This window comes from Caenorhabditis elegans, chromosome II (assembly GCF_000002985.6).
Source record: "Caenorhabditis elegans chromosome II".
Lineage (NCBI taxonomy): Eukaryota > Metazoa > Nematoda > Chromadorea > Rhabditida > Rhabditidae > Caenorhabditis > Caenorhabditis elegans.
In genome coordinates this window covers 11,904,701-11,916,171 of record NC_003280.10, presented here as the reverse complement: position 1 = coordinate 11,916,171, position 11,471 = coordinate 11,904,701, and the positions used below count along the sequence as shown (strand labels likewise).

At 40.2% G+C, this 11,471-nt stretch overlaps 3 protein-coding genes across 4 annotated transcripts; 1 reads left to right on the top strand and 2 right to left on the bottom strand.

Moving 5' to 3' along the window:
- Positions 1–319: 319 nt before the first annotated feature.
- On the top strand, positions 320–7,447 carry vps-15 (non-specific serine/threonine protein kinase; the record flags this gene model as incomplete). Of its 2 annotated transcripts, NM_001267393.3 has the most annotated exons (14): positions 320–421; positions 469–747; positions 1,802–2,227; positions 2,294–2,684; positions 2,739–2,951; positions 3,444–3,753; positions 4,162–4,433; positions 4,486–4,735; positions 4,783–4,984; positions 5,036–5,280; positions 5,750–5,984; positions 6,037–6,775; positions 6,826–7,131; positions 7,182–7,447. In NM_001267393.3, the coding sequence occupies 14 exons, from the start codon at positions 327–329 to the stop codon at positions 7,281–7,283; spliced, it is 4,065 nt and encodes a 1,354-aa protein (NP_001254322.1). The 2 variants fall into 2 exon arrangements, with proteins under 2 accessions (NP_001254322.1, NP_001254323.1); NM_001267394.3 differs by lacking the exons at positions 320–421; positions 469–747; positions 1,802–2,227; ... (5 more) ...; positions 4,783–4,984; positions 5,036–5,280 and having other exon boundaries at positions 5,794–5,984; positions 7,182–7,283.
- ZK930.7 (RGS domain-containing protein) lies at positions 745–1,568 on the bottom strand (the record flags this gene model as incomplete). The annotated part of the gene is made up of 4 exons (NM_064142.9): positions 745–1,178; positions 1,230–1,351; positions 1,405–1,498; positions 1,545–1,568. 4 exons carry the CDS (start codon positions 1,566–1,568, stop codon positions 810–812), a joined length of 609 nt encoding a protein of 202 aa, NP_496543.2. The 3' UTR covers positions 745–809.
- Positions 7,448–7,557: 110 nt separating the features above from the next.
- Positions 7,558–9,655, bottom strand: ZK930.4 (uncharacterized protein). Its single transcript, NM_064140.4, has 4 exons — positions 9,565–9,655; positions 8,378–8,471; positions 8,202–8,326; positions 7,558–7,996 (listed from the first exon to the last, which is right to left on the bottom strand). Exons 1-4 carry the CDS (start codon positions 9,586–9,588, stop codon positions 7,601–7,603), a joined length of 639 nt encoding a protein of 212 aa, NP_496541.2. The 5' UTR covers positions 9,589–9,655; the 3' UTR covers positions 7,558–7,600.
- Positions 9,656–11,471: the final 1,816 nt, after the last annotated feature.

Sequence of the window (11,471 nt, the reverse complement as noted above, 5' to 3'; positions counted from 1 at the left end):
GCTGGCAAGAATTTAGTTGTAATAGAAAAACATTTAGTACTTTTTATAATTTTTCATTTAAATAAATAAGACAATGAGTGTATAAGAAGAAAAAATGGGTCGATAAAAGTTGATTTTAATTAAAAAGAACGGTTCGCGAACGCTCACAGTCTTGAATCGAATTCGCGCTCCGCCGTACTTTTCTCTCTGCGTCTCTCACTTCCACATACTCTTTCCTTGTTCTCCGTCATTTCTCACATGCCAAACTGAGCGTCTTCAGCAATTTCAGACAATTTTTTCCCGACGATCTATCCATTTATTTCATTTTCTTCAATTTCAGACATATTATGGGTAATATAAACTCACTTTTCACAACGAATCCGTCGGAAATTCTGCCCGTGGAGGTATATCTCAACGATTTGTCATGTGATGCAGTCGAAAAGTAAGTATTTGCGATGAGCAAGTGGGAAAAATAAATTCGAATTTCAGTCTTGGGAGCACCCGTTTCATGAAAGTCGCTCGAGGAAGAACGCATGAAGGCGTCTTTGTGTATAAAGTATTCGTTAGACAAGATTTGGCGTCACTGGACCCGTTTCCACAGCGAATTATCGATATTCGGAAAGCGCTCATGAAAAGTCCGAATTGTTGTCCTATCAAAAAGGTTCTTGTAAAACAAAAGTATGCTGTAATGGTCAGAGCTTTTCAAAAGCACACGCTCTTCGATCGATTGAGCACGAGGCCGTTCGTAGTGGAGGCAGAGAAAATGTGGTGAGATTCAAAGTTTATTGCGACAAGATTATGATAAGAGTTCAAGAGAGATTTTGCTTCTTTTAATCGAAACAATCGGCCACTTTAAGAAACAACTCGAATCTTCCGTCAGTCCCAGATGGCACGAGTTTTTTGAATTCGTGATGCTTTTCGATAAAAGTCAACGGAACCGACGATGCATCAGTAGCAGAGGGGGACGAAGGAGCATTAATTGCCAAGTTCTCATAAATTGTTGGTGGCGTTCGTGCAGATGGGGCTGGCGGCTTATAGCCTTTTCCGTAGAGCTGGTTAAGCTCCGTCAAATCGACCATCGACCTCTTCTTGCGAGCAACGCTATCCTTCAGAATCTGATCCGCCGGGCTCATCGTCGGTTCGGTCACCGAATATTCCGAGTTCCAATTAGTGGCCGACGACGGAAGCGATGGGCTTTTCTGAAACTTTTTTTCTTAACAACCTTTCGAAGTAGCAAAAATTTGATCTACCACATTCGGATTAGACATCACAAATCCAGACGAGGCGATTGTCGTCGGCTGGTTTTGAGTCAAAATCGACGAGGATTCACATCTCGAACCGTCATCCACATCAGCCAAATCTTTGAGATAGACTGTAAAAAGTTCAAGTATTTAAAGTTTCGAATCATTTTTCGGTATCACAAACCTTTATAAGCCATGTCGAAGCTCTTGTCGTTCGGGAGATTCTCGAAAAAATTGTTGAATGTCGATATTATATCACTTGCAGACACGTGAGCACTTTGAAAACGATGAAAAAAGTTGATGATTTTATTTAAAACAAATTACCTCTTTAGCTTTTCGAGCAGTCATTGTAAACGTTTACAACGAATCAAACCAAATTACACAATAAATTTTTTCTCTGAAGTTTACGGGCTTTTATAGCATTAATTTTTTTTAACGGTCATCACGTAAATATTATACAGAATTTCAAAAATATTGTTTTTGAAAGTGGGATAAAAACTCAAAATAGTCAATTGTATTGATAAATTTAAGCCTATTTTAGATGTTTGAGACCGTCAAAAAAATTAATTGCGATATTTCAGGTACATCTTCCTGCTCTTCAAGGCGCTGTCTCAATGTGAAACCGCAGGAGTTTGCCACGGAGATCTCAAATCACAGAACGTGCTCATCTCCTCCACAAACTGGCTACAAATCACCGATTTTGCGCCATTCAAGCCATGTTTTCTCACTCACGACAACCCATCTTCATTCACATTTTTCTTCGACACGAGTCGTCGGCAGAGTTGCTATATTGCACCAGAACGATTCATTTCTGCTACGGAATACGATGAAAAACTTAGGGATGGACAGGATGAATGGCTTTTCGGGTCGTTAACTCCGAAAATGGACATGTTCTCGGCTGGTTGCATCGTCTTTGAGCTTCTCTGTGATCGACCTCCATTCACTTACAGCTCACTTTGTGAATATCGATCTATGAATGATGCTGATGCCGGGAATATGCTTTTACGGTTGGTTTTATTTTCTTTTTTTTTTTTAATTATTTATTTTGGTAATATAAAAACCCTAATTTTCAGACTAATTCAAGACGTTCCTGCTCCCTACCGCCCACTCCTCCGGCTTCTTCTCAATCGAGACCCGTCATTCCGTATCTCAGCGAACGCAGTTCTCACCGGAGCCGCTCTCAAATTCCCTCACATCCTCGAGTCGTTCCTTTTCAAATATCTCGACCGGTTCCGACCGCTTTATGGTACATCAACGTCGTCCGATCCGTCGACTGATGATTTCAGTCAGGCTTTAGAGTTTTCGTATTTGGAGCCAGATGATGTGATTACGAAGCTGAAACGGGAGAAGCAGTTGTGGTGGGCACGGCTATCAGAGAATGATGAATCGAAATCATTTGCATTCCTCTTTGTATCATTGATTACAGCAAATCTGAGAGCTCTGAGAACAATTCAGGGAAAAACTGTTAGTTTTTTTCTAGTTTTCCAAAAAAAAAAGTTTAATATTAAAAAATTTCAGGATGCCATTCGAATGCTCGTCGAACTATCAACAATATCAGATTCCAGCGTGGCCATCGACAGGATTCTTCCATACTTTGTTCATCTTTGGATGGATCCGGAAACTCAAGTTCGAGCGACAGCAGTCACAGCTGTTGCAGAACTTTTGGCTCCGATTCAACCGAAAACTTATGAGGAATCACTGGTTTTTGTCGACTATCTCTTCCCCCATCTAGTGCGTTTTCCTGGAAAAATTGCTCAAAATTGGTCAAAAACGACCGAATTTCATAGCGAAACTTCGGAAAAAAAGAAGAAAAGACGTAATTCCGTGTCACAGCGGCGGAAATTGATTTTTATTCAATCAAAAATTACAAAAATTCCTAAAAAAAACAATTTCCGATCGCTGTGACTCGGAGCAAGTGTGCCATTTTTCGATTTTTCACTTTTTTCTCTGAGTTGAGAGAAAATCGAAAAATCAAAAAAAAAACTGTTCAGAAAATTAACCATAAAATAAGATTTTATAAGATGAAAATAAAACAAAAAACCAAAATTTTAAGCTAATTTTTGAAAAATCGAAATTTTTTGAAATATCTAAAAATCGAAACGCCGACACCGAATTAGGTTTTTTCGAATTTTTTTTTGAAAATTCTCGTTATGAAATTCGCTCTTTTTTAGATTTTTTGAATCTAATAAGGCAAAAAAACTAAAAATATCGATTTATTTCCAGAACTCAATGTCCAACGATTCGATTGATTCTCCCCAACACGTGCTCTTCGCAATCGCAACATCTCTCGGACAATTTGCTGATACTGCCTATCGATTCTACATGGCTGGGCGAGAAATCCGCCAAGCGACGATGTATGATGACGAGGTCTCCACTGCCGGAGAGCAGCAGCAAAATGATGACGCCGGGGCGTTGCTCCACGGAGTTTCTGCAATGTTCTCCGCGTTGTGTAGCAAGGAACCAATGGTGAAGCGGTGTCTTGTGGAGAGCAAGTCGCTCATATTGCTCTATCATTTCTTTATTAAAATAGGAAGTTAGTTCTCGTTGAAAACGTATTACGGAAACACAATATTCAGAGAATGCGCATTCCGCAGCATATTTGACGCGCAAAATATCTCGTAGCGAAAACCACAGTAATTCTTTGAATGACTACTGTAGCGATTGTGTCGATTTACGGACTCGAGTTATCGATTAAATGTTAAAAGTGAACAAAAAATAAATTTAGAATATCTTGTCACTACTGTGCATTTTTTCCACTTCTACGACTTTAAAGGAGAGCTGGAAAAAATACACAGTAGTGACAAGATATTCTAAATTTATTTTTTGTTCGTAGTTTTCGCTACAAGATATTTTGCGCGTCAAATATGCTGCGGAATACGTATTTCCAGAATTTTGTGTTCCCGTAATAATAAAACCCACTAATTTCCTTCCCAATTTCCAGACGACGATACCCTGCTTCGATTCCTGTGCACATTTTTGAACGCGAAAACTGAATGGCGGTTACGAGCAGCGTTCTTCGATTCTCTTCCAGTTTGTGTTCAGAAGCGAAGTGAAGGAATGGTGCCACTTCTGCAATTGGGCCTTCAAGACGGCGAAGAGCACGTTGTAGTCCGTGCTTTAGGATGTATTCATATTTTGATTAAAAACGAGAATTTGGATAAAATGTCCGTGAAAAAGTTGTTAGATGATGTTCTGCCGTTTTTAGTTCATCCAGTAAGCCATTTCGATTTCAGAACTAACTTCAAAAAATTTTAATTAATTTCAGAATGACTGGATTCGCTCCACCGTTTGTGACATTTTGCTAGCAATCGATTGTCAATGGCATAATGCTGAAGTTCATGTTAAGCTGATTCCACTTGTGAGCCCATTCGTTGAGGAATCGAAGAGAGGAGTGCTTACCCTGAAGAGCAAGCCGGTTCTGATGAGCCAGCTCGTCGACCCGATCCCACGGACCACGTTCAATCAGATTATAGATCAAAGTTTGGAGAATACCAAGCAAATAACTATGCTTTTAGGTAAATTTCTCCAAGATGGTGTGAAATTTCAATCGTAAAGCTTTCAGAAATCCATTTCCAAACCGGCAAACCATTCGAAGCGGGGGCTGGATGGTTTAACACGATTTTTCCGAAAATCAAAACTGAAACGAAAGCGGGAGTTGTAGAGCATAATGATTTGAAAGCTGCGTTAGAAGCCAGAAAACGGCTTACTGCGTCGGTTTATTCGTTTAGGAAACTTTTTGAACGGATGGCAGAGACAAGAAATACGTTAGTAATTTTTTTGCTTTCAAATTTAAAATTCAATTCAATTATTTTCAGCGCCGGAATGGAAATCTACTTGACTCGCCAACTCGGAACAATTGATCTCTCTTCAATTGCTCACAGTCGAGTACGACGGAAAGAGTTCACCTATGGAGGAGACGAAAGTGCGATGAGCTCCAACTCCAAGCATCTCACCGCTATCAACATTCCGAACCATTCAACAGAACGACGTGACACTCTTTTGCTTGCTGGTGAAGTGGTCATTGAAGAAGAACGAACTGTCACCAATACACCGGCTCCTTGTATGTAAAATATCCGAAAAAAAATAAACTCGCGAAACAATGAAAAATCCAACAAGCGATTTTTCAATTTAATCTAAATTCCCTCCAAAATGAGAACTGCGACCAATCAGTGACGTCGAACTCCGCCCACTACATCTTATTGGTTTAAAATTGGGCGGAGCAACTCACTGATTGGTCGCAGATCTCATTTTGGAGGGAGTTTCACCAAAATTGAGAAATCGTGTTTGCAAACGTCGTTTCATTTGTTCCTTCTAAAAATTTGAAATAATATCTTATGCAGAAAGACCACAAAAAATCACAAAAGAATAAAAATATTTAGCTTTAAAATACTCTGGTGTTCTGAAGTTCTGATTTTGGAGGAATTTAGCCAAAATTGAAAAAAAATCACGGTTTTTTCCGTTTTTTTGTGGTACATATTTCTCAATTTGAGACTATTTTTTTTTTTTTTTTATATAACCATTAAATTCAGATTCTCCTGTCAAGAACACCACATTCGATAATCAAGTGAACGAAATGTTGGCTCATCTCAACGAATTGCACATGAGAAATGTGAATTGTCGACCGAAACGTCCATTGGCAGCCAGTGCAAGCCATCCTGTGCTGAGTGCATCGCCGTCTGCTGGCTCACTTGGCTCTTCGTCTAATAATAATGTTAAAGGAATAATTATTACGCATCTTCACGAGCATTCGGGAAAGATCACAAAGTGAGATTTTAATTCTAGAATATTGCTAAATTTCAATTTTTTCTTCTTCCAGATTGTGCGCCAACCGAGAATCCGATCTCTTTCTTAGTGGATCTACGGATGGGACTGTGAAAGTGTGGAAGACACGATCAGTCCTCGGAGAAGGATACGGGTCGGCGAGAAGTGAGGACACATGGATTCCAACCGAAACGAGTCGCGAGAAGGTGAACTCTGTCGGTTGGAACGATCAATTCGCATGCTCAGCTACCAACGACGGTTTCGTCCGATGGGCTGATGTTGGACAAGGATCCGCTCGAGTGGCGACGCAAGTCAGGATTCCCGATGCAGAAGGACCACCTGTGTATCTCCATTGCAATGGTCCGATGGCAATCGTGAGAACACATCACGGAGTGCTTTATGGAATTGATTTGAGAGTCGGAGCTTCGGAAGGGCCACTCAAGCGACATGATATCTGGAGAAAGAAGTTCCAAGAATCTCACGGCCTCGTCACTTCATCTGCTATAGATCCTTGGCAGCAAAGCTGGATGGTCATTGGCAATAATTCGGGACAGAAGAATCTAGTTCTCTATGATTTACGATTCAAGGAAGAGGTTCTCCGATGGGAGTCTCCACATCAGAATACCCAGCCGAACAGAGTATGGGCGAATCCAGTATCGCGGCAAGAGTGTCCCGAAGTTTTCGTTGGATTCTCGATGCATGGCGAGATTAGTACCTATGAACTAAGTGCTCAACCTCTACGAAAACGAGTTTTCTGGACTGGAGGAGCTCCGATTTTAAGTTATAGTGCCGCGGTAAGCTTGAATAAAATACACATTTTTAAAAAATTAATTTCAATTTCCAGTCAAACGATGCCCGGAAACAAGATTCCCTTGCCACTCGATCTCTATGCGTTTGCGAGAAGACAGGCGTTGTCTACACAGGTGACACACGTGGAGCAATCCGAAAATGGAATCCTACACGAGCTGTCGGCTGTGAAATCATCTCCGCCCCGCCGAAAGGACGTACCGCGTATCGAACGATCTTTGAGGAAAACGACACATCAACAGCTCCATCTGGAGCTTCGACAGATCCATTTGTAATTTATGAACGCACCGTGTTGGACACAGAAGCCAAGGAGAATCAGAAAGTTGTTCCGTTAGATTCAAAGGTTAGTTTAAAGTTTTTAAAAAAGTTTTCTACAAAATTGTACATTTCCAGCCATCCACCTATCACCGTACCCCGATCACCGACATGATGCTTCTCAACTCTGAACTGCTCGTCTCTTCTGGCTACGATGGTGTCATCAAAATTTGGAAATAATTGTATTCATTCTTCCTGTAAATATCAATTGTACACTTGTTCCTAGTCTAATATGGGTTGAAGTCTATTTATAACTTCTTTTGCAAAATTTTTGTGTACTCTACTTTATTTTTACTTTACTTTACCATTTTATCAGCTCCCTTTTTCATGAATTTCTAAACTTTTTTGCTCTCAAACTTTCTAAATAGCATTTTTCATTCGCATCCCCGCGCTCTTTTCGGCGGCATCCCCCCTGTTATGACAAATGATTTGTTAGTCGGAAGAGCAGCTCTCCTGGGAGATGTGTGTTAGACAACGGATCTTTATTGAGAAGCTATTCAGTCAAAACAGTCGGAAACCTTGATAAAGAGTTCAATGTCACTTTCGGCTTCGGAATCCAACTTCTCCCATTTCTCAATGTCCTTACGATTGTCCGATGATCCAGTTGATGCCGACGAGGATGAAGACTCCGATGCTTTTGAAGATGGATAGACGGCATCAATGTTCTCATAGAAAGATCGAGTCGATTCGGAAGATGATGGTGGATGATATTCCTGTCCATATATCTTGTTGAACTCGGACACGGCCACCATTGATCTCTTCTTACGCGCCAGATTATCCTCGTACATCCGATCCACTTGAGTCATGGATACTTGTGGTTCAGTCATGGATGCTGCGATGGTATTAGACAAGCAAGACTTTGCAGATTTCGTCGACAGAACTGATTGATTCGTCTGAAAATATTATTTTATTTTCAGAAAAATCAATAAATCGATGGTACCAGGTCCCGACACGAACGTCGAAACAAAGCTACAAAAAATATCGTGCGCCTTTAATGAGTACAGTAGACAAAAAACCAAACATTTTTTGAAAAATCGACGCAATTTTTTTAAATCTGTCGTGTCGAGACCATTTTTCATGACTTTCGAAAATTCTTACCCCGGCCGAGCTAAGCAGTGGAACCGTTCCGAATCCGGCGATCTTGGTGGGCTTGATCCGAGTCGTTGAACTACAGCGAGAAGTCGAAGTTCGATCTTCCATATCGGCCAAATCTTGCAAGTATACTGAAAAAAAATATAGGCTGGAAATTCTGGAGCACACTGGAATGCTCGAACCTTTGTAGCTCATGTCGAAGCTCCGGTTGGGGGGAACATTTGTGAAGAATTGATTGAATGTCGAAATTATCTCACTTGCAGAACCGTGAGTATTCTGGAAAGATGGTGTTGGTGTAGATTTACGCTAGCTAGTGTAGATTTACGCAACTAAATGTCGATTTACACAAGGCAGTGTAGATTTACGCGAACAAGGTGTTGATTTACGCGAGCTAGTGTAGATTTACGCAAGGCCCTGTAGATTTACACCACCCTGTGTAGATTTACGCAAGTCAGTGTAGATTTACACCGGCCTGTGTTGATTTACGCAAACAAGTGTAGATTTACAAGAATCAGTGTAGGCTAACGCCACGATATGTAGATTTACGCAAGGCCCTGTAGATTTACACCAGCCTGTGTAGATTTACGTCACGCTTTGTAGATTTACGCAGGAGAGCGCCGAGCTAGTGTAGATTTACGCGAACCAGTGTAGATTTACAAGAATCAGTGTAGGCTTACGTCACGATATGTAGATTTACGCAAGGCCCTGTAGATTTACACCACCCTGTGTAGATTTACGCAAGTCAGTGTAGATTTACACCGGCCTGTGTTGATTTACGCAAACAAGTGTAGATTTACAAGAATCAGTGTAGGCTAACGCCACGATATGTAGATTTACGCAAGGCCCTGTAGATTTACACCAGCCTGTGTAGATTTACGTCACGCTTTGTAGATTTACGCAGGAGAGCGCCGAGCTAGTGTAGATTTACGCGAACCAGTGTAGATTTACAAGAATCAGTGTAGGCTTACGTCACGATATGTAGATTTACGCAAGGCCCTGTAGATTTACACCACCCTGTGTAGATTTACGCAAGTCAGTGTAGATTTACACCGGCCTGTGTTGATTTACGCAAACAAGTGTAGATTTACAAGAATCAGTGTAGGCTAACGCCACGATATGTAGATTTACGCAAGGCCCTGTAGATTTACACCAGCCTGTGTAGATTTACGTCACGCTTTGTAGATTTACGCAGGAGAGCGCCGAGCTAGTGTAGATTTACGCGAACCAGTGTAGATTTACAAGAATCAGTGTAGGCTTACGTCACGATATGTAGATTTACGCAAGGCCCTGTAGATTTACACCACCCTGTGTAGATTTACACGAACTCGTGTAGATTTAAGCGAGGCGCAAGGCAAGCAGGCAGGCATACCTGATTTCCAACACGAGCATTCATTGTTATCGTTTCGCTCCAATCGATTTGATCTTCGACAACTTATTGATTAAGAACTGATTTCAAAATTGATTGTTTTTCTTTTTTCTGTGTTTTTTTTTTTGTTTTTTCAATTGAAGAAAATGTTATCACGTGAAAAAATTCAAAATGCTTTCCAAAGTTTTCCCAATTTTAATTATCAATTTTCACGTATATTTCCAAATAAATCGTGGGAAAATTCTTTGCCTTCCTGCCTGCCTACTGCCTGAAGATTTCCGCATTCCAATGTATTTGTTTGAATTTTAGGTCGCCTTGAAGGCAGGCATGTAGGCACCCCCTGAATCTATGTCCCTTCAAAAACCGTTCCTCTTCTCAAAATCATAACAGACGGTATGCTACTCGATTTCCTCTAATAAATTGCTTCTTCTTCTTTTCCTTTCGCCTCCAAGAGTCTCAGAAGACGTTGATTAATGAAGCCGCGGTCTCTTCTCAGAAGGTGTCTTGTTTCGGAACCCTCTCCCCAGGGTACCCATCCCATCTGCACAAACACTCTTTTACGGCATGAGGTGTCAAATTTGAGAAGAGTATCAGTAGAAAGAGGGGGAGGTTCAAGTGGTGATCAGAGCTTGAGGTGAGCGGTAAGATGAAAAGGGAAAATATTGGGGGAAAAGGGTGCAGTAGTGGCATTTTCATGCAAATTAACCATAGGAAACTATCCACATGAAATGGAAGTTAGTGTCTTCTTGTATTCTAATGGCCTTTTATTTCTTTTTCACTACACTTTGATTTGAATGTTTTGGTTCTTTTCCACTGTTTTTTTGTTCAATTTTTTCGCTCAAGTTCTAGAAAAAAGTCGACATGAAATTTTTTCAGATGCCATTCTTAAAATGTGTCATTATTATAATTGTATTAAATATTTAGGATGGTTTAGAACAATTTTTCAAAAACTTTCCTTTAACTTTAACTTTCCAAAACTTTTGATTTCGAAAATTTTTCAGTCGGCATTTTTTCAAATTTTTTCTGATAGTTTTGCGGTTTTGTAAATGGTTTCCATTGAATTAGTTGGCGGCAAAAAAATATTTTAGACGTATTTTTTGTGTTTTTTCGGTGTATTTTACAGCGCCTAAGCCTAAGCCTGAGCTTGAGCCTAAGCCTGAGCCTAGCCTGAGCCTAAGTCTAAGCCTGAGCCTATGCCTAAGCCTAGGCCTAAACCTAAGCTTAAGCCTAAGCCTAAGCCTAAACCAAAACCAAAATTCTCCAACTTTTACCGCCCAGCCATGAATACCTCTTACTGCGGCCAGTCACCTAATTTGTATAAATTTCTAAAGATATCACCCGCTGAGAGTATTTACCCAACCATCCCCCAGCAGCAATATCATAATTTACAACTATTCCCCCTCCATCTCTTGTCTGTTTAGCCCTAATCCATCTGTTCTTCAACCCAAATACAATTGTGCCCCCATTTTATGACACCTTTGGGAAGGGGGTCTCTTCTTGAGAAAATGAAAACAAATGAGAAAGGACATGGATTGAGAGAGAAAGAAGCATGCATTCTCATACCTTTATGACTCAGTTCTCTATTATGTTTAGAACACATATAAAGACAATTGGCAACAATGAAGGAAACATGGCCCAGAAATTCAAATATAGACTTTTTTGAAGAGAATAGTACAAGGGAGGACCTACAAGGAAGGTCAACCACATTTTTAATTATAAACTTGATTAGGATGCCACAAAAGTTTGAGCATCTGAGCATAAAGCTCAACTAAAACTATTAAATTAAATTGCAAGACCCTTAGCCATACAGATAAGATTATCAAATTTCTTTAGAAATTTTTTTTAAAGTTATGCAATTTTTTTAAATCTACATTCAAAAAGTGGCACACATAATATAAATCAGAGTGTCT

Excerpts from the sequence above, each read along its gene's own strand:
- ZK930.4 (NM_064140.4), bottom strand. The coding sequence starts at position 9,588 with ATGAATGCTCGTGTTGGAAATCAG. Across the intron at positions 8,327-8,377 it reads CTTCGACATGAGCTACAAAG|TATACTTGCAAGATTTGGCC; the intron begins GTTCGAGCATTC and ends ATTTTTTTTCAG. Across the intron at positions 7,997-8,201 it reads CACTGCTTAGCTCGGCCGGG|ACGAATCAATCAGTTCTGTC; the intron begins GTAAGAATTTTC and ends TAATATTTTCAG.